Source organism: Telmatherina bonti (assembly GCF_933228915.1).
Source record: "Telmatherina bonti genome assembly, chromosome: 3".
In the NCBI taxonomy this organism is placed as follows: Eukaryota; Metazoa; Chordata; class Actinopteri; order Atheriniformes; family Telmatherinidae; genus Telmatherina; species Telmatherina bonti.
Window position 1 is genome coordinate 22,963,369 of NC_136621.1, and position 23,608 is coordinate 22,986,976.

At 39.4% G+C, this 23,608-nt stretch overlaps 1 protein-coding gene across 1 annotated transcript; it reads left to right on the forward strand.

The window, feature by feature from the left end:
* The first annotated feature begins 8,439 nt into the window (after positions 1–8,439).
* LOC306754355 (uncharacterized protein) lies at positions 8,440–23,112 on the forward strand. The gene is made up of 7 exons (XM_079238341.1): positions 8,440–9,332; positions 16,696–16,798; positions 18,732–18,797; positions 18,895–19,091; positions 19,279–20,401; positions 21,483–21,618; positions 22,114–23,112. Exons 1-6 carry the CDS (start codon positions 9,261–9,263, stop codon positions 21,608–21,610), a joined length of 1,689 nt encoding a protein of 562 aa, XP_079094467.1. The 5' UTR covers positions 8,440–9,260; the 3' UTR covers positions 21,611–21,618; positions 22,114–23,112.
* Positions 23,113–23,608: the final 496 nt, after the last annotated feature.

Sequence of the window (23,608 nt, forward strand, 5' to 3'; positions counted from 1 at the left end):
AAACCAAACCACAAACAATTGCAAGATCCCAGCAGGATCCCGGATAAGCCCCCAAATATGTTACAGCCCCAAACATAAGAAGAAAAATACATGGCTCAACACAAAGAGACTACAACCGAACCAGTTAAATTTAAAAAAGAATTTTAATCCAACCAGAAATAATAAAGGAACAGGGAGCCCTGGCCAAAATAAAAAAAAAAAAAAGGAGGTGAGTAGACCACAAACCAGCCAAGCAGTTTGAATTTGGGCTGCTTCCTAAATTAAACCAAAGAACCAAAACCGAAAACAGGACAAATGGAGACTACAAACTAAAAAAAAAAAAAAACCCCAAAGAAACCAAATAATGCTGCAATGGGTCGGGCAAAGGGGGTGGCCTCCATGACACCTGCCACAGGCCTTGTACAGACCAGGCTGGCTGGTCAGTCAACTGTAAGAGGTAAAGACAAATTAGTTAAGAGCACCATGGTGGACGTAACTCTCATAATGTCCTACCTTAAAGAATAAAATTATTTGAATACAGCTTTTGTAACTTTGATTGAAGAATCGATGGAACAGACTGGTAAACCATGTGACTACTGTACATATATTATGTTCTTCAAAGCTGCTATCCCCAAAATTCGGTGGTTAATTACCGATTAAGACCGAACATGTCTTTTCAGATGAACAAGACAGCTGCTGACAGGTTAACATCTTTTCCAACCAAATAACTTTATCAAATAAACTTGCCTTGAATTTTGACCATCTTGTCATATCTTGTCACATAACATGACATGACATGAAAATGGTAAAGAGACCAGATATTCGAAGTCAGAGGCTCCCACTACTACAGCGCACACACACTGACATGGAAAATACCAGTAACAACTACACATTCCAAGAGATAACATGCAGCATAAGCACAACTGACAAAAATCTAATATGTTAATATGCTGAGATAAAAAGCAATGTGATCATAACAAATAAAATGCAGCAAGAAAAAAGAAATTGAAAACTGATGATGTCTACTGAAATTTCTTCAAAGATATGTGGGAGTGACAGTTTGGTGAGAAGTCTCATGAGTCTGGTTAATGAAGGGACGGTTGATCTTTACTGTTGTTACAAAGTGTTGGAGAGAGATAGTTAAGCATTTGTTATTCTTGTGTGCTGTGTTAACTCCCACTTCTTGTTTTAATTGGCCCTTTTTTTTGACAGACTTCTATGCTGTTCATGCAACTTTATTTGTTGAACTTTTTCCACAAAGGCAAGGCAAGTCTATTTGTACAGCACAATTCTACAACAGTGATTTTAATACCTTTACAGACATTCAAACATTAGAAAATAAGAAGCATAATTTACCATTCAAAACAGGCAAAAGAGAAAGAACATTAAATTAAAACTATTAAAAAACATGATTCAGTTAAAAAAAATCCTGTTTCAAAGAAACTGCAGATTCGGACTTTTAAATAATACTATTAAAAAGGAGCTAAGAACAGCTGGTTCTTTAAACTAGATTGAAATAAACTGAGTGTTTATTTAGGAAGTTTAAAGAAGAAAACAACGAGGAGTTTCAGACTGCAAGAAAATGCTGTCTATATCATCAGTTAGTGGGAGAAATATTTTTTGTTTAATACATGATAATTTAACAATGAAAAACTCAATGCGATGCAACAGGATATTTGTGGATAAGTATGTTTTGACAAAAACCTTGATGGTGTTATACAGAACATGCAGTGGATGACAATGTGTTACATTTCAATGCGAATCAACTCAATATAGTGCAACACAATAAAGGGAAAATATAATAAAGCATTTATATGCTGTTTTAATCTGATTCCTCAAAGGCATCAGTCATGTATTCATATATTTCTATTTCTCCACACTATGCAGTTCTTTTATTCTACTCTTAATATGCTGGTGACTAAATCACATGTAAAGCACGCCTTACAGACACACATATGTGCACACTTTGATCTGAGGGATGGTTTGTTCAGAGGGAAATTCCCATTACATTGCTGTAGGAGGGTCCGCCACCTTCCACTAAAGAAAAAAAATTTTTTTTTCTTCTTTCAACTTATCTGTAGCCCCTGGGGGTTGCCCTTTTGGGTTGGAAGCTGTGCACACACCTCCCTCATTTTCACTTCTCCTTTTCTTGAAAGAGCCAAACTCAATCCTTTCGTTGTTCATAGTTCTCTAATCCCCACACAGCCAAGGCTTCAAGAGTTTTCCATAGGTCTCAATGTCATACTTCAAACAGTTCCTTTAAGTTTGTGGGTTTTTTTTTGGGAATATGTTCTGATGACAAGAGCTTATAAGAAGACACATAATTTGTATGTAAATATGGGTTCATGTCTTTCCTTCAACTTTCCAGTGACTTTAAAAAGTAAAAAAAAGAAGCACCAATGGGTAAGAATGGAGTGCAAGCAAACCTTTGCTCAACTTTAATACAGTGAAGTTTTTGCAAAGGTTTGAAGTCTTGAAAGTAACAATGGCATCTAAAAGGCTGATACAAAATCATTACTTGTTACTATACTATCAATTATTGTTTAGTTATTTGGCCTGCCTATTAAGACTACGTAAAATAAGTTAAATGTCTTAGCTTGGAGATAAAATATTCAGACCTTGGAGAGCAGGGGGGTATGTCCTCCTTGGGGTGCCTGGTAATGAAGCCTTCATCTGCCTTGGTCTCCACCACATTTCTATTGGAAAACATAAGGGGCACTCAGAGACTTTTAGAGTATGGAAGTCAGCCCACCCACACAACTGGCAAGATGTGTCGACTTTCTTTTCTACTCATCTGTACGTGGCATTCCTCCTCTTTGTCCCAGTCCAGCTAGCAATTGCTCCAGTGCCACCTCAATCTGCCGTTCTTTCACTGGCAGTTGTCTCATACAGCATTTTCCTCCTGCCTGGGTTGCTTGTGCCCAGATGCTGGCCATTGCTCCATGTCCATGCTGCTCTCTGCTTCACTGGTGTTAGTCTCCTTTATATGGTCCTGCCACACTTGTAGACCAATAACTCCCCACCAATCTCATCGCAGGGAAGGGAGATACGAGTTGTTGTCAGTTGTCAATTAGCTGCCTTGCCCCTAAACTAAAATCACACTCAACATGCATAAATATATACAATTAAAAACACCAAAACCAAAAAACTGGGACAAGGCAAACTGCTCAGTCCACTTTTGACAAATACATCAGGAAGAGGGCATCGAGGGAGGAAGCACCTAGTGAATCTCTCAGACAATGGAATCGGCAGCAACATGAGATGGAAGAACCCCAGGAGGAAAAGCCCCTGCATGGGATGTACCATCGGCAGATCGCTGAAGTGGTCGATATAAACAAGTCCTATCAATGGCTGGAGATGGCTGGACTGAAGGACAGGACAGAGGCACCAATCATGGCAGCACAGGAGCAGGCCCTGAGCACCAGAGCGATCAAGGCCCAGATCTACCATACCAGGCAGAATCCCAGGTGCAGACTAAGCAAAGGAGCCCCTGAAACAATCCAGTACCTCACAGCAGTGTGCAAGATACTGGCAAGCAAAGAATACATGGAGCACCGTAACCAAGTAGCCGGCACAGTATACAGGAATATTTGTGCAGAATATGGACTGGAGACCCCTAAGTACCAGTGGGAACCCCCCCCCCAAGGTGGTGAAGAATGAGAGGGCTAAGATCCTCTGGGACTTCCAGATCCAGACAGATAAAATGGTGGTGGCCAACCAACCGGACATAGTGATCATGGATAAGCAGCAGAGGAAAGCTGTAGTGATCGATGTATATATCCCCAATGATGGAAATATCAGGAAAAAGGAGCATGAGAAACTGGAGAAGTACCAAGGCCTCAAGGAAGAACAGTAGTACCCATAGTGATTGGAGCACTGGGAGCCGTATCCCCAACACTGGAGAAGTGGCTCCAACAGATGGTGAAACATCTGACATTTACATCCAGAAAAGCGCAGTCCTAGGATCAGCTAAGATACTGCGAAGGACCCTCAAGCTCCCAGGACTCTATATATATATATATATATATATATATATATATATATATATATATATATATATATATATATATATATATATATATATATATATATATATATATATATATATATATATATATATATATATATATGTATATGTATATGTATATATACATATATGATTTGCTGATTCTAGGGATTTGCATTTAAAAAAATTTCCCACACTATAAGCTCCTCCTTTTTAACAGAAGGTTGTGTTCAGTTTTCACACTCTTGGACCCGGTGACAGCCATGTTCCACAGCTGCTGCACACTAACTGCCTCATTGTGCTGTTTGTATATTAACCTGCTCCATTTCACTTCCTCTGCTGTTGATGTTGGGAAAACACACAACAATACAGCTGTGACTTTGCAGTCCTCCTCCCTCTCCTTTCCTCTCCTCCCAGCAACCCCCCCATTCGGCACTTTTCTTCTTCACACCCTCCATATAGCAGTCCCTTAATTCACTTTCTATCTCATTATGGCATTCTCTGAGAAAGAATATAGGCTGCACAAATACCAAAAAACATGTATGTCATTTCCTATCATGCATGAAAATACCAAATGGATGCCAAAAAAAAGAGTTTTGACAAAGATTTAAATCAAAACCTTCTAGTTATAACTCACTGTCCCAGTGAAATTTTGGATCTCCCCACATTCTTTCCACAAGACATCTCAGGGGCAAAACCATAACAATACTTTTCATACAGGCCACCGGTTTTTTTTTTTATAATGTTCATCAAACTTTAATTTCTGATCATACAGTTATTAGGTTTTTCCCTGACTGCAATGTATAATAATAAAATAAAAACCAAAACATTTCTCACTTCTTCATTCATTCATTACTTTTTTTTAGTTTCTTCTATTGTTCCCATCAAGAGATAACTTTACTACATGAGTACATTTTACAGTCTTGGCACTTCCAAACACTGAAATGAAGTGGGAAGATGAGTTGTTATGCTGGAGATCATAAATTCAATTTCTCTGAATTTCAGAGATAACTATGTACTTCTATACACTCCTCCAAATGCATTGCATTGTTAATAAGTAACAACAAACCCTTGGAACATGTTTACCTTTTCTCTTTTGTTGCACCAGAGGAAAAATATCAAGGTCAGAGCATATCAAAGTTAGACAGGAGTGAATGTAATATGATGTTATATTTTTATCCAAAGGTTTCACCACTGACTTTTTCCTCTATTCAGATATCAATTAAATAAGTTTATGATGATTGCAATTAATTCTTTCTATTTACATATTTCACTGCTTCTCATCTTTTTAGAATTGGTTTTTCAAAGATTTCAGCTGTTTCCCAGTCAAGCTGTTAAACTTTTGCCAGGAGTCAAAACAAATCATGTTTATTGATCCCATGGGCTGCGATGGACTGGCGAGCTGTCCAGGGTGTACCCTGCCTGTCGCCCAAAGCCGGCTGGGATAGGCTCCAGCTTCCCCGCGACCCTGAATTGGAATAAGCGGTTCGGAAAATGAATGAATGAATGAATGATCCCATGGGATTCATCAAGATAATATTTGGCAGAAGATTTGGTACTTGTTGATTAAACCTTAATCCACACAGCCTGTTGGTACTGTATCACTGCAAGCAGCAGAAGCTGTACATCGAGTCTGTGGCCTGAATTTGAACTTTGGTAGGACGACGGTTGCTGTTTGCCTCATCATGTAGGATACTACAATGAGAGAGGAAGTTGGCATGAGGAGAGAGGGGAAAAAACATCTATGAATTAGATCAGGATATTGGGCAGCAATGTTAATTAATCCTTCTAGACTGACTCACATGCACAGCACAGTTTAAAAAGGAAAAGAGAAGAATGAGAAATAAAAAAAAAACAAGACTGGGAAAAAACATCTTTCAAAGGTTGTGAAACAGACATACCTATGACTTAAATTCACTTCCTATGAAGGGATTTACACAAAATTACAACTTTTGAAGACGCATTTGATTACTTCTGTCTTGGCTGTCTTGTCTTGTTTGGTCTCAGCTCCTGAAATTAAACCAGTTTGAACCACATAAAAAGAACTTTTATCAGGACGTCATCTTATTACAACTAAAACAATGTATTCAAACAGGAAAGCAAAATAAATGAATAAATAAATAAATAAATAAATAAAAGAAAGGAAAGTTTATTTATCCATCCTAACCTGTTCATAGAATGTGACATATTCAGATGTGAATAAGTACTTTCGGATTAGAGATGAGTGCGGAGTCTGTCACAGTCTGAATTGCTTTTATAACAAAAATAGGTCCAGCTTGGTTAGGTAACATTTGATTTTTCCTCTGATTTTAGGTCAGATTACAGAAATTTCCCCGAATTTCAAGATTTTCTTTGAAAAGCTAGAAACGTCCTCATTGATGCTGTGATGATTTACATCAAGTTGCATTTTTTTCAATGTGTCAGTGCCATTGTTTGTGTATATGTGCTACTCTGGCTTTGTGGTGACAGAAATGCAATGATTACAGACATATGACTCATGGTGTCACTGACAGATACACCTGCTGAAATCAAGACACACTCTTATGAACATCTCCTTCCTCTTTGACATACCAGGAATGTTGAACTTAGAAGACTGACAGCAAGCAATGCTGTTAACCTGATATGCTTTCAAGTTGTTACACACTCATACAAGTATACTGTGGTTATTACTGAGTTGAGGAGGTTGTACTTCATCCTGTCAGTGACAGCAGAGTGTCCTCACAGTCCTTCCCTCACTATGCACTGCATGAAGGTAAAAGGTCAGCCTTTACATTGGTGGATATTTCTGTGTGTATGTCGTCCAGGAATAACCACACAGCAATGAGTTTGCTGTCTTCCCTCTGGAGAGAGGAAGAATCCCCCGTGACCCCAGCTTCCATGGTGACCCATGAAGCATCAAACTTCCTGGAAAACACAAAACATATTTGTCTTCTTGTTCAAAACAAACATATTTATAACACTTTGCCACAGAGCAGGTCAAAACTTTACAGGCCAACCAAATAAGATAACAGAAACAAAGCCTGAAGATACAGCAACTTTTACAAAGATTTGTCTGTAAATACATATTGAAGAGAATAAATTTGCATCTTCAGGTATAGAATCAGTTGATCCCTTACATGCACATGTCAGCAATATAATAATGCCATCAGTACTCTTGTGTATGCAAAGAGTATGGGTTATCCCACCACACCAGCACGAAGGGCTAAATTTGCCTCAAAGATCGTATTTTTTACTTTGCACACAGAGGAAGTACATTTTTAAATGATCCGCCTTCTGTGATGTGTGTTAGCAAGTTATCACATGATGAACAGCAACAGCAGTGATGGTGAGGACAGACTTTGATATCTACTGTGAATTATAACATCTGAGTCTTGAGGCTGGTTGACGCCATAACAAGATTTTGACAAAACATTCCATCTATATAGTTCTGAAGCACCTTAATGTGATCGAGAGACATGCAAAGAGAAACTGTGGCACTGAAAAGGGTATTGCAGTGCAGTAAACTGAAATGTGGTCTAGGGATTGTCCAAACTACTTGTTTTGAAAAAATATTTTATTTCTATATTTAATCTAGATTTTTTTTTTTTTTTTTTGGGCCAAAGTTTAATTATTCATTGGAATTATGACTAATTTTTTATGAACACACTGATCATTTGGTTAAAAGCGTCAAACTCTTCCTTTAAGAGCACCACCGGACTCCCGGATTCCCTTACACCTAATAAGGAGGTGGTAAGACTTGCCTTCAAGTGGAGACCAGGGGCAAACCTGAGGACAAGAGTCAAAATATTTACATGTTAGTTTACGCATCCGGTTAAGACCTGTCATAATAAAATACCAAATCCAATTTTAAACTTTAGGTAAACACATGTATTTAAAAGCATATTTAGAAATGAAAACGATACAACCTGGAGTAGTTGGTGACACTTTGTTACTGAATATCTATAAATTTCATTTAAAATTTTACAGAAATCTGCTACAGTGATAACATAAACTGTAGTGTCCCTGAACGAAAGATCAGGATGAAATATTTTACATGCAGCTCATGAGCAATTTTTGAACAAATGTGTTATTTTAATCAGAATAAGACTATTAGCAGACAGTTATTTAATTGGATTTAAATGAGACCTTTATTAATCATAGAATCTGAGTACTGAGAAATTTCTGTTTTATTAAAAAAAAAAAAAAAAAAAAAAAAAGAGCAAAAAAACAAAATAAAACTATTATTATCATCCCAGTCTTCATTCTCACCGATTGCAGATGTCAGGATTTATGCTACCAAAAACAATGAGACCATCAGCGACCATGGTCCATGTTAAGTTCAACCAGCTGTTTACTTTGAAAGCTAATTTTAACGGCTTCCGGTTTGAATAGCTCTTTTTACGTGTAGCTTGACCTGTGTAAAAACTTGAGAGGGGAGGCCCGGGGCTTCAGCTGGGTAAAGCCGCTCAGCGCGTAATAAGCAACTACAGAAAAGAAGCGCGCTAGCAGGCACAAGCGACGTGGTCCAACAAACGAACGCAGGGAAACTGAGACGCAGAGACAAGTGTGGGATTCACAAGGAGCCGCCATTGATGAGAGAGACGCTTAAATTAAACACATTTATTTGCACCTGAATGAATCGCGCTGGATTGAGAACAATCTTACATTTTTAAACTGAATTACGCACGAAGTGCCAGTCCAATGTGAACCAACTTTTTACGCATGGACCTTTTTGGAAAAACTCGTTTCTCGGCTGTGACCAAAAATGTCACAATGAAATGCTCTTTTTTTAATTAATTAATTTATTTATTTTTGAGCGAATCTAATTTTTGAGTTAAATTCTGTTTGGGAAAAAATAACGCATCAAATATTTTGGCACATGCTGCTGAATACTCAACACCTCATACTTGTGTGGGGTTATTAAATGAATCTTTCTTAAGACTCCTATTTGGTACAGAAAGGAAGTGTGCCTTTAGGAACTGTACACTCCGTGTCATACAGCGTGCATTACGCACCGGTCCCATCTGACGGCCACCTCTGATAGCTCCTTGAGTGATATTTCAAACAGCACTATGGACGCAGTCAGACGTCTAGCCTGCGCGTGAGTCACCGTGAACAAACATTTGGACAAGCGGTGCTTATTGGCAGTGACACATTTGGAATATTTAACAGTGCGCGCTTTGCGCAAGCAGCCAGCAGACGACACTGGGACGAGGTTCGGTGCAGCTGTGGGATTGGACTCCGCGGTGCTAAATGCCCAGCCGGTCGCGTGCGGCTCCTCAGGCTGGGCGGCAACATGAGGTCTTGGGTCCTGCTGCTGCTGCTGGCTGCGCTTTTAACGGCCCGTCTGCGGCTCGGGAACGCTGAGGTAAGACCCCGGGATGTGAAGGCAAGCATATGACCTCTAGTCGGTGAAGGAAGACTGACAGATCTGACTACTATGAATGATGGAGATTAATATATAAATAAATAAAATGTAGGCATTCTGAGGGAGACACCAAATCTTTAAATCACGAAGGAAGTTTTTGAATTTTGATTTAAATTCTCAAATAGCGCTGATTGTTTATTCTATCAGGCGTTTGGAAAAGCTTTAAGACAGAAAGAGGGACTAGATTTTAGGCAAATTGTGCTCTTGATGCTTTTCACATGGAGGCTATTTCTCCTCTTGTTTTCCCCAACCCCAGAATTCTTGAGCCTGGGGGGGGAGCTTTGGTTACAGACTTAGATATTTCACTCAGACTCTGCTGGTTTGGAGTAAAGAGTAACATCCTAAGTAGCAGTTGCACCCCTTACTAGTGATTTTACAAACTGTGGGGGAGATCATTTCCAAAGAACTTGAAGAGTAGGAATGGGGGATGAAAAATGCACTATTTATGTGCACGTGTGACAGCCTGTACACCAGTCTTTCAGGTTATCCCAGTGTGACTCTGCAGCATGTGCAGTAAGTGGGATCTGTAGCTTTCTGCGGTTCATTTTCATGTTTCATGACACTGATTCTCCCGAGATAATGTGAGGAGGAGTTCGAGAAAAGCAGAAGGATGTTGAGGCAGGGCCTGGCTTGTGTCAGCAGGAGTTAAACTACAGCTGGAAACTGCAGATTAAATTCACCCTTAATTGTCACACCAAGATACTGTTGGGTCCTGTGTTGCCACCTTATCACTGAAATTATCCACTGGGACGCATTTCGTAATTGCAGTTGCCTAATGTCCAATAAAGCACTGCAACTTAACACCAAATGATCATATCTTGACAGAAATGAGATTCATTATGATCATATAAGAGAAAGTATAATAACTCTGGTTTTTCTGCATAGCAATAGTAAATATCTTTTTAGTGTGTCAGTCTTTATTGTCCTGATGGCTATTGCCTCATCTTAATGTAACTTAATGTCTGGTTATATTTCTATAGGACTGAAACTAATTGATTACCCTCAGACAACCTTTTTAGTTGTGATATCAGCTTTATGTATTTCATGTTTCCTAAGCATCCTAAGAAATGTGGCAGTAAAGGACAGAAGGGACCTTAGTTAAGCAACTATTAGGCAAGTATTTATCTTTGTTCACCATTGTTATACTTAAACTCTCATGTAGATATCTCACACAAACTTTTATTTAAAGCAAAGGATCCTGACTGAAATCAATGGAGCATGTCTTAATAGTTTGAACATTTTAGTTTATGCAAGAAAAACAGGATGCAGCAGTGATACTAGGCCATTTAATACCTGGGCTTAGCTGCAGGTTGATGCTGCATTCTGGATATCTGACATCTTCCTATATTTTAAATCAACTCCCATCCGTCCTGTTGTCAGACTGCTGGACAATGACAGCAGATGTGCAAATTGTCTTTTATGTTAGTCATCTTTTTGTAATAGCCACATCTTTGCGATAGGTCAGTCAGATCTACCTGTGGAATAGATGTAAAATCTTTCAGCTAAGTCACTGCAGGTTCCCTGAGAATAATGTAAGGAATTAAAACATATAAGTTAGAAGGGAGAGGACATTTTCTCTCAGCTGTTCTGTGTAATCCAGTCAAATGTTATACAATATGTTGCTGAACACACGCACAAGCATGAATGCACGCACACTGAGAGTCATTCTGTGTCATTTTAAAAATCCACTTAAATGGAGGAGAGTTAGATACACAGAAGCCCTCAAACATCAGGTCGGACCTGAATTCTTTTATCATCACAAATGCTGATTGGTGGTTTTTGAACAGGTTGTTTTGCGGCTGTTGTTTCTGGAGGCAGGCTGGCTGCAGCCTGGTGGCTTGATCCATTTTACATAAGAACAACAACTAATCTGCCAGGGATTTCATGGAGTTTGTGCGCTGTGAAGCTGCATGTGTGTTTTGTATGCTAACATCTGGATGCATGGCCGGGCAAAACTGCTGATGTGTCAGCGAGACATATGTGTGTGTGTGTTTAGTGTGTGCTTGTGTGTAATACAGGGGTTAGGCCTGCTATAACCTCAGATAGAAGTGCACAGCATCTGTTTTATAAGCCTCGTGCGGTGCAGTTTTAGAGGGCTATCTAGTCAGGAGTTAAATGGATAGTTGGAAATAACTAAAAGGATGATTAATGTTTAAAATAGAGAAGGACCCTTACGTCATTGTCAGATCTTTAGAAGGAGAATAATTTTAATGTTTAAAAGTTACAGAAATAATTAAATTTAGTGAAACTGGTGAGAACAATTTGCTGCAAAGAGAAACAAACATGTTTCAAAGGTTTTTAAAATGTTTTGCAAAGTGAGGCATCTGTGCTTTTAGTTACACTTCCAGAAGATGGAAATATAACACAGGCCAGGTATAACATCATCACCACCCATGAAAACTTCAGTCTGTCTCCCTTTTCCCAACAAAAGAGCTCAGACCAGCCCGGAAAAAACAGCTGAGGGCATTCTGAAGTGTCTGGTACCAAGACAATTGACCTTTTGAGCCTTGTGGGTTGCAGGGTGGGCTTGCTTTCATCCAATCGGTGTCTGATGGCATCTAGACCTTATTTGGAGGGTTCCTGAACATCTTTACTGAGCTGAAGTTTTGGCTTAGTGCAGTAGTGCAGTGTTATGTTCAGCTATCAGGAGGTGGGATTGCTTTTCGTCCTTTGTACCTGTAGTTGTGTTTCCATTGCACCTAAAACTGTGCAAAACCACTAATGGAAACACCAACATTTTGAAAAAAAAAGTCTCAAATATTGCTAAAAAGTTTTTACTTTCTCTTTTGGTGGTTTTTCAGACATTTTGATATAGAAACATATTGCAAAAGTGAAATGGAAACACTTTTTGCATTTACGTGTACCCGGACATGACATGGGGGGTCATGACCAGTTCGTTTCCAGTAAAGATGGCGTTGTGTGGAACAAACAACAATAAATTTCAGAGTTTTAGAAAAGAAAATGAAGGGAGAAAAGCTTTGAAAATCCGTAACAAATTCTCCGCAGCAAGTAGAAAGCACCAAAATAACACTACTGGGCTACTTTGCATCAACCGAAATTTTCGGTTGATGCAAAGTCTGGCGAGAAGAAGGAGATTTTACGAGACTTGGGGCTTATGCACTAAACCCTGCTGAATGGAAACACCCGCAAATCGCAATTTTTGTTTGTCTAAACTTACAAATATCGCTTTTATTTTGCAAAAACATGTAATGGAAACACAGCTTAATGCTGAACTGTAGTCACCACAGCAGCAAGAACATCCATAATGGTGGTTTTTGAGTACTTTTGTTATGCGTTCAGATGTGTTCTAGCCTCAGGTTTAGCCAAAAAGTAGTTTAACTAGTGTGAAAAATGCTATCACTGGACTTAACAGCAGTGTGTTGAACGTCAAAATGTCTACAGTCTGAAAACCTTCTGGCATCACATTTGGTGTGACTGTGAGAGGGTTTATTACACCTTGTTTTATCAAATGAGCTGGAACCAAAAGATATTAAGTTTACAAAGATAGAGACAAGCAACAACTCAACTGGATGTTTATAGCTTTTGTTTTCCATTTCAGCTTTATGTTTGCTCTTAATGTGAAAATCAGACCAAGGATGTACCTGTAGAGGACAACACTTTGAATCGTTATGACTGACTTACACCATGCAGTGCAACACAGAGGTTGCTGCTTTGTTCTTGAGAACCTAAAGTCAAAGCTGGTACTTCCCATAGGAGGCCCACATTGTCTTACTTCTCATTGTGTTTTCATCTCCACTCCTCTTTTCTCATTTTCTCTCTGCCGTCCTTCATGCTCCTTTCATCTGTTGTGTCTTCATCCATCATTTGTATCCTCATCTCTGCAGCCAGTGGTGGGATGGTGCTTGCGTAGGGGGGTGCTGTGTGTATTGGTGTGTGAGTGACAGAGTACCCACTGAGCTCAGCAAGTCTGTCTAGTTTATGCAGCAGAAAGTTGGCCATCTGCCGTTCCTTTGATTAAAAAAAAAGGCACACGTTGTGACAACTTGGTGTGATTATGATTCGCTCGTCACACTCGTAGATTTGATGTTTCTGTATGTGTTTGCTGTCCCTCACAGTTTGTTCCTCCGTTTGATTGCATGTGTGTAAGCGTTCGGCCCGCCCCGTAATTACATTCCATTACACTTCACCTTTCTCCTCAAACATTCCTCACAACCTCGTTGACTTCCAGGCTTTCTCCAAGGCCTCATGCAGTGCGTGTGTTTTGTTCATAAACATGTATGTATGACCTGCTATTAAACCATGATATACCAGATAGTCTTGTGCAGGGTCAGAAATAAGCATAAGTCAGATTCCCCTTTATGACATTCCGCAGAAATCACTTTTATAAACAACTTTTGTGTGCAGGCAGATGTGCAGGCAGAGATAGGTGTTCCTGTTAAACCACTGTTATTTGTCCATTTCTTGTCCTTTTTTTTAAATGACTGGTTTGTTGTTTGTCCATGTGAGGCACTATTTCCTGCACAAGTGTTCCACTCTCTAATTTTGTGTGCATGTGTGTTTGCGATAAGCGTTTGGACTGTAATAATAGCTTGCTGCAGAGTGAAAATTGTCTGTGCGTGAACGTGTGTGTGTGTGTTCGAGTGAGGCTGTCTTGACAAATTGGGCGAACAGTGGTTAAGCATCTGTACGCAAAAGGGAAAAGAGGGGGCGAGTGTGTGTGTTTGCTTAACTGGGTCAGCCAACGGCTTGTGAAAGTCATCCAGGTGTCCTGAGCCATCGCCGCCCACTAGGCAGACAGGGAGAGAAGAGAGGAAAAAGCTTGGTGGGGAAAGGGAACAGCCTTAAAAGCTTGTAATTGGTCGGCCATTGCAAAGGATTCATAAGTAAATTCAAGGTCGGTCTATGAGTTAAAAATTGTGCAGTTATAGTTAAAAAAAAAAAAGTATTGCTGATAAAATGACTAATTTGGTCCAAATTTCACATCAAGTGTAAAGCATTTCATTGTATCTTTGCATAATCACTGATCTTTAAAGGATAAAATAAACAGGCGATTCTTATTGGATGTCACGTTACCAAAGCACTGGTCTAAAATGTCTTTTTTTTTTATGAAATATTAGTTTTTACCATGATGGTTTAAGCTGAGTAAAATTGCCACCGTCTGGCAAGAGACTAATTTTGGTATTTTTAACTGTAGTGTAGGAAACCGCTGGAAAGAAAAGAGGTGAATTTGGATGTATAAGGTTTAAAAATGAAAATCTTTACATTCATGCAGTTATTTTATATAAAGTTAGTTCTTTTTCGTTGGGCTCTTTTTTAATTTGGAGCTCTTCTTTTTACTGGTTAGACTTAATGGACAGGGGAAAGTGGGGCATAATTCAGAAAAATGTTAAAAAGCAAAAATTAATTAGACAAAAATGTGATTAAAGAGCTAATGTGCTTCATGCAAATCATATGTGATGAAATTAAGATGTTACAGACACAACTGATTAAATGATCAGCGAGTTCCCATGGTCAGTATTCACATAAATTAATATTTCAAGATTGTCAGAACTGTGTTCATTTTTCACCTTTAAATAGACATATCTTCTTTTGTATTTGCCATAATTAGTGTGTCTGTGTCATTTATTTCTTTCTTTTTTTAAATTTCTTGTTAGTGACTTGCATAGCCCATAAGCCTTCACTGTCAGCTATGACTTCATGCTCCGTGTTTGTCAAACCAGTAAACAGAAACAATTATGATGCATATTTCCTATAAAGCAACATGTGAAATGTGTCCTGGCACCAGGCTGAAAACTCGACTGTACCTCATCAAAACGCATTCAATGTAATTGCAATACTTTTCCAACTACTGAACAGATCAAGGATGAGTGCAGCACAAATCTGATGTGAATCTTAAGAGATGTCAGTCTTATTGGTTGATGGAGTTTATTTTATAGAGTTGATGTTTGTGTGACAAATTGTTTATTCATGGAGGAAACATGCTAATTGTTGGTATTATAAGTTGTTCTGGTATTTGGTTTAATATTTCAAGGTGGTAAATCTTAGCCACAGTATGTTTAGCCCATGTGTTGGAAGGTTTACAAAAGTATAAGATGAGTAATACAAGGGCTTCTTGGCATGTGACAATATGAAATGTTGCTCTAAGTGCCCTGAGATGGTATCAACTGTAAACCAACCAAAGCAAAACACCACACACAGTTCCCAGTCAATGTCTTTGATCTTGAAAGGGAAACCACACAAGTTTGTTTTCCTTTTTGTTTGTTTGGAGTTATTTTTTTTAGAACAGCCACGCTGATTCCATAATGATTTCCTCCAAAAGCATTCATTAAAAACTAATTACACGTCAAATTACATAAGTTCAATTAAAAAAAAAAACTGTATAAACACAGAATTTTTTATTCATTCTTCTTTTCTTAGTTTTCTGTTATTTTGATATGATGCAGTTTTCCACTTCTTTAGTTCCAGTTTCTTTGAAATGAGATCTATAAAAAGTAAATTGAGCGATACAAAGTAGATATGTGTGAGAAAGGAGGTCAATATCCTCTGTCACAGCAAGAGCAACCGTGGCGTTTGCGGGTAAACAGACAGGGAGAGAGTGACATAAGCAGCAGAAAACACCAATCACAACCATCATTTCCTTTGAAGGAGGAAGTGAAACTGGAGCAAATTTTGACTGGAGATCAAGGACTGAGATATACACCAACCCTTTTCTTTTCCTTTCAGTGTTTCACTCTTTGTCCGTATGTCTCTTTCTCCTACATCATTGTCTCTGGAACTTAAAATGGTGAACGAGATTAGCTTGGGGAAAAAAAATGTCATAGGTAACTCTATCATGAAAACAAGTAAAGGTCTTCCTAATTTTCTGCCTCTTCATAATGTGTTTGTACCCCTGCTACTCCCTCTTCATGTGTAAAAGGAACTGTCGCAGTTCAGGGTTCCCCGACTGGAAGTCTCTGCAGCCTGAACCTACACTTCCTTCTCTAAACAAACATTCAGCCTTATTTGAAGGACACATCTAACTCGCATTCATGTTCAGCCATGCAGAGATTTACAACATCCATGGCATCCAAGTTAAGCAGAAAGCATCAGTAGCTTTCATTTTTCTTTGGCCAGTGACTAAACATCCAGATTTCCAATCAAACGATTTTGAGAAATTAAAGCAGACTTTAAAGTGTTTGTTGAACTTTGAAGATTTTGGTAAACCCAACCTCTGAACGATACTTCCAACAATACAAAAAGCACCTGTCTATTCATTTCATTCAAAGGTTTAGTTGCTGAACTGAAGAAAAAAACTGCTTGTGAAGTGGATCATAGTACATGACAAGTGTCTGTGTTTTCACAGGGCGATCCGCTTCCACCATCATTAGTCGACCTGGTGAGGAACTCCCCCATCGCCTCATTGGAAGACCTGAAGCTGCTACTGCAGCAGGAGACAAACGCAATAGGTACAAATGACAAGTAAACACACACTCACTCGAGGGCAATAATAACACAGATGTGGAGGAGGTAAGCATGTGAGTGGATGAGCAAAGCTCTTAATATAGAGGAATGCAGCATGACAGAGCGTCCACATGTATGCCAAGAACCATGTTCGGGCTTTAGTAGCGAGTGATGGCAGCAGTGATGAAGCAGTCTGATGAGAGAGAGTAAGAGACTAGCATTGACCTTGTGTGTTCGACTGACAGACACAGAGGGGGGATGGGGGGGTGGGGTAAGAGAGAAAAACTCAGCACAAGGTCACTGCATTGTTCTCCTGCTCTGGATTCCTCAACAGGTTTGAATTATGGATGCGTGTACTTGTGCGACAGAAAAAGACTGCCCCCTTCCACCCCAAAGTCCAAACAAATCCATTCACAGACACGCATTGACAGGTGTTTTTTTTTTAAAATTCTTTGTAATAATATCCTTCACAGGGACCGAGTCACACAGTAATATATTAATAAAGCGTTTTGATGATTCCATAACACATTAATAACACAGTGACATAACAGCGACCACACAGAGGAACCAGCAGTGGGAAGGATGCTTAGAAACAGCACAAGAAAGTGACTCAAAATGTCATCTGGAATTTATTCTTTTTTTTTTTGTTGTTTTTTAGTCCTCATTTAAGTTTACACAAGTTTTTGAGGACTTGAGTTGAGGAAGTATATACATAAATCATTTTATGTATCTGTATAATTAATGGCCCAATGACTAATGTAGTGTGTATCAGGTTCATGTTCTTGTCAACTATAGGAAAAATCTCTGATAATGTTTAGAATAAATATTTATAAATGTCTGGATGCATGTGTAACAGCTCTGATGATTCCTCAGTGTCAATTAATTCCATTAATTTCTTATATCTCATTACCTTCATTTGCCAGTCACTCCATCCGCTGTGGGCTACTATGTACGAGCAAATAATAATACACCAAATTAACTTGAGCATTTTTTGACTAGTTTTATGGTAATATTATGAGACTTAGTAAAGTTACTTTTTAAATGACTTTGAGATGACATGAACGTGCCAATCCTGTGTGTTGACAATATTGTAAGCTCATACTATGTGTTGACAGGCTCCGTATGTCAAAGACCCTCACACAACTAACTTAGTTTAAATTTGATCTTTTTCTTAGAATGACTGTAATCACCTTTGCACCCACAGTTTCTTTCATCAATATTTCAATTGTAATGTAGTGTTTATGTTAGCTTTGGAAACAAGCACAAAAAACATTCCCTGTAAATTGGTGTGTGTGTGTTTTTTTTCTCAGACTTTCACAAACAAACTTGAACAGCTTCAAGCATCAAATGTTAAAACGAGAGAGAGGAAGAGTTGAACCTCTCCTACAGAATATTTTTACACAGATAAATACAAAGATAAAATAGAAAAGGACAATATGGAGTATGTCTCTTTCCACAAAAGGCAGCAACTTAGGGGCTGACAAGCGACCAAGCCTTGTGTATTCGTGTATTGCAAAGACACATACACACACTTGCCCACACAAACAGTGACCATACGCAATCTACACTGGGGATATAATTAGGACTGCGTGGTTACAGCAAGAAATGATGGCATATGTGAGAGTGCAAATGCACGTACTTGCAGATCCATGCATGAGCTATATTTAACACTCATATCACTCCTCGACAGTGGCGAGACAAATAGTGGCAGAAAATAGCCTAATTGTTTAAGCCGGGGTAAAAAAAAAAAAAAAAAAAAGGTTTCCTATGTGCGGTGAACAATGAGCTCAACTAAAAACTGCCAAAAATGTTAGCAGGTTTTAAAGATTTCTCCTGCTTATTAAAATGATCTTTAAGTGTTGCCTAGTTTTATATAAAAGTAAGAGAAAATAAGGTTAATTATTATCCCTCCAATCACGTGCCTTGTTTCTCTTTTAGAAGATGAAGAGGATGAACATGACATTCTCCCAAAAGCCCCCCATGGTCGATATATTAGAAGTCTTGGTAAGCTTCTTCATCTTAGCATGTTGTGTTCTTTAGCATCCATATTTTTCACATGTCTCTATTATGTCTTTTATCCTGTTCTCCTTTATCTTAACAGTAGAGGCGCAGCCGGCTCAGCAGGCAGCCTGTAAAGTTCGAACTGAAGTAATGGAAATAACAAGATCTATGCTGGACCGCCGCAATGCCAATTTCCTGTTGTGGCCGCCGTGCGTGGAAGTGCAGAGATGTTCAGGCTGCTGTAACAATAAGCTGCTGCAGTGTGTCCCCACAGTTTCCTCCACAAGATACCTTCAGGTACACATTTATACCACTGCTATGAAACATGACTGTTATTATGGGTTATATATTGACTAGGAACAAAGATGTCTCATCTGAGCAGATGTGTGAGCAGTTTGTTTGCAATAAGTGTTTTAATTCACCTAAACTGATGCAGATAAAAAAAAAAAAAATCCTTTCTCATTTATTTTATGGTCTTTTTCAGGTCATAAAGATTCAGTACATAAACCGGAAAGCCCACTATGAAAAAGCCATCATCTCAGTGGAAGATCACGTCAGCTGCAGATGTCAATCTTCCTCCTTACCCTCCTCCTCTTCTTCCACCTCAACCGTCTCCATCCCTCACTCTACCACTCAGAGCAAACCCGACCCTCACCCGCCTCCACCACAGCAGCATCCCCCATCCTCCTGCCTTCCCCAGCCCGCTCACCCCGCCTCACCTAAGACTCACACCTCCAAGGCTGATCTCCATCGCCACGACGACCTGAAACACAACCAGCAGTATTACCATCCGGAGGAGCGTGAGCCGGTGGCGAGGCAGTGGCAGCAGGGCAGTTACACTCAGCTGGTGCGCTGGACGCAGCCCAGAGTCCCTCAGGCACCCACGCATGTGCAGGCAGCGGTGCACCAGCCAGGGACCGGGTTGCTCAGGCCGGTCAGCAGTTGGCCATCTGAGGCGAGGGCAGAGCACAGTGTCATGGGAGGCACACAGCAGGTGGGGCATGGAAGCGGCTATGATGGGAGCCGGGAGGAGAGCACTGTGCATGTACCAACCAGTGTTGGAGAAATGCATCATCCTGACCACGCACAGAGGCAGCAGCAGCTGCTCCAACACCAACAGAGACAGCAGTATCAACATCCCTATTCACAACATTATAACCATGGAGGAGCAGAGGACCAAGAGCTGAGGATGCAGTTTCGGCTCAATGCTCCACAGTCAGACAGCGCCTCTCTGCCTGTCAGCCCAACACAGTCCCCCCATTTAGGTGGGAACCCCACCCCTGTGACATCTACCAATAAAAAAGACTTTGTGACCAGCCAAAAAAATATAGAGGTCACAAATCACAAACAGACAGAGACTGACAGAGTCGTTCCAAAAAATGGGAATGATAGGGAAGAAAGTGGGTCGGCCAATAGTGGGGACACTGCTGGGGGAGAACGGATCTATCCTGCGAAGGAAAAAGACTCTACAGTGAGCAGTGAGGATGGTCGTTTAACAGAGGAGGAGAGGAGACTCAAGCTTCTAGAGATGGTACAGAGGGAACCAGATGATCCATTGCTTCCTAAACATCCTCTGCAAAGGCCAAAGCCAACCATATTAAAAACAGGTAATACTCAATGTGTGAGAAGGTGTGTGTGTGGTGTAAGCTTATAGACGTTTATAGACAGAATTCCTGTTGTAAGTCAAAAAAATATGAAAGATGATGGAGTATCTTTGTAGCCAAAACACAAACTGTGACTACACAACAGTGGGAGGATTACATGGTCATCTGAAACACCACTTAGCATCAAATCATTTTAAAATCAAAGCTTTGTGAAATGTAGATAATAAGGCAGTAATAAAGCAATATGTTTTAAAAGAAATGCATCTAATAGTTACCCTGAAGTTAAATAAGAGGTTTTGCAGCTTCAGCAATATTCTTAAACCCCTCTTTATATCAGCAGTTGAAGAGCTTATCATTTAAATCTTGGTCTGCAAATTCAAAAAAACACTTTTTTGTATTTAACTGAACTTAATGTATACTTGCATAAACAAGCTGCTTTTCAATATGCATGTCACAGGGACAGCTTGAGGACAGAAAGGTTACTTATATACAGTATGGAGGACAGATTTAGGCAGAAGTCACTATTACTGTTTCCTCCTGTCTGCATGGTCGTCTTTATGGTCTTTGTGTTGACGTTAGTAATATATGAGAGAATCAGGGTGAGTTTCACTAAACAACATGGCCACATTTGCCCTGCTATTCTTCATCAGTCCCTTGAGAGTTTCATATGTGGCTCAAGCCTGCAAGTGTTATGCTTTGTTATGCATGATTCAAGGCAATCAAGCACTTTCCAGGATACAGTCAGGGAACACCCGCTGTTTATTATTCACTTTATGATATACAAGACTACTGCTGAAGCCAAGCTGAAACTGTTGTAGATGTAAGTGTATTGTCTGCTTCAATTTATTTGTGCACCAACTTTTTTGTTTTTTGTTTATTTATAGTCCTCCTCTGAATATAAGTGCTAATACTAACCTATAAACATACCAGTAATATTAATCCAAACAAGACATGAAACCCAGTCTCTAGTGTCAAAGTTGGATATTTTGAATAACTTTTTTTACAGTAATTTAGGTTTCAGTATGCATTAAATTATTAGGTACACTTAAGGTAACTGATGTCATGTCTATTCTGCCCCTTGCAGCATTTTCTACTGTAGCTCCTAAGTCACCATCAGCCCGCCAGTCGCCATTCCGACCTGCTTCACCTCACCGCAGGAGGAAACGCCGCAGACGCATAAGCAAAGCCGCGATGAGAGCGATGATAATGTAGAGCTGAAGGTGAGAGGAAGGGTAGAGCTAGAGGACTGAAGGGAGATAGCAACGAAGGTGATAATTCTGACCCAGAAATTTAAGTCAGCGACAGGCATTGAGAGACGGAAGAGTCATTTAATATGACATTGAGTTATCGTTGGTGTCAAAGGATTTTTGATTCTTCACCAGCTGTAAACACTGTGATGTTTGATCCTCCTCAACAGTTGTTTCATTTTTTCATCACTGTGATGGACATTATTTGTCATTTCAACAGTGGAAAAACAAATTCATAATTAAATTTTCAGCCACTCCAATAAGCATTTTTTCCCTTTACTTCTGACCTTTGTTATGTTAAGTATATTTGAGTGTTGCTGAGGGTTTAGCATGGCTAAATCTGATTCCATTCATAACAATTTACTGCTAAAACAAAGAAGAAAAATACAATGGAATAAATTGTTCTTCGAACTAATGAGAAATAATAAATGAACACATTTATCATATTTATCTCCTCTTCTCTGACAGGAAGTGACAAAGATATCTACAAGTTTTCAGTCTGAAAACTGCTTCGAAGGAATGTAGAAAGATGTGATTCCTAACGGTGGGACGTTCAGACAGATCAAAGGCAGTGGGCAGTCCTACTGTTTTTAATGAAGAGCTTCCCAGAAAGACATATTTCTGGCTCTGGAGATTCTACCGAGCTTCCAGCGCTGTGGACCGAATAAGTGCAATCTTATGAACTCCTCAAGTTAGAGGATCTGCATCACACTAAACACTGGATCTTGTTTGTTTCATGTGTTTGAACCACAAATCCAAATACTTGGGGTATTTTGGAAGCTTGTCTGGTGCTGAAGAAAGGAAGACAGATGGAAGCCATTGATTGGCCTCTTCGATCAACAGATGACTTGGACTTTGAAGTCATCACTTGAGTTTCAACGTGGACTTTACGTTGTAAACTACAGACGAGAAAAACTGGACTTCACACTGGGATGATAACTGGAGGCTGCAGCTAAGGCTTCGATGCCAAACATTACTGTACTGTTATCCTTAACTGTCTGAATCTAACATTATCTAACACTGGAGTAGCCATACACTGATCATACTACACTGACTTTAGAAAAGTGCTCTACTGCGTACTGTAGCTATAACTTTACTGGAAATTATCAATAACCTGCTCTTCTTTACTACCGGCAGACCAAAATGAAATGAAATTATAACTAAATGCCTGCTTTGATAACATACTATAAATATCCACATTAAAGCAAGTCTTAAAGACCTGGCTGTTAGAGGTTGTTGTTGAGCCAGTTATAGCCAATACTGAACTGTATAAATGCTTTTAGAAGATCATTTCCAGAGGAAAAAGAAAAAAAAGTTTATTTCTTAACTTATTTACAAAAGAAAAAAGGAGGATAGGAAGTCCTCTGGTTCTTAAGTGTAATTATTGTTGCAGATTTGTCAGGTTATAATTATTGCTTGTACGATGGTTACTGTAATGAATGTTATTTTTAATATAAAATAAAAATGCTCGAGAAATATAGCAGTTCTGTGGTTGTGTGTAACTGTGTTGCATGCACACTTTTAATGCACTCTTAAACTCTCCACACTTGTACATTGGAATCATCGGCTTATCTTTGCCCTATGACTCTAAGTCCTGTATCACTGTCACGCAAGGCAAAGCGAGGGTCAGCAGAAATGTCTGGTTGCTATAGCATCTCATAGATGGACATGTCAACAGAGGAGTATCGTATGGTGAAAGGGAGAAGAGGGAGGGAGCGTGTCAGCCACGAATGGCCAGAAGATGAATGACAGGGAGGGAGAGGGTCAGGGCCCAGTTAGGGGTCAAGAGAGCTGAAACATGACAGACAAGAGGAGAAGAGGAACAAAGATGATAAGAAATAAGATTGTCATACATAATCAGAGACTAGAATTATAACGAGAGATTACTTAGAAGAGTAGTTAGACCTGTCATTCACTTAATTTAAGAGAGAGACGCTGCTTAAATGTCATTCTGTTGGTGCAA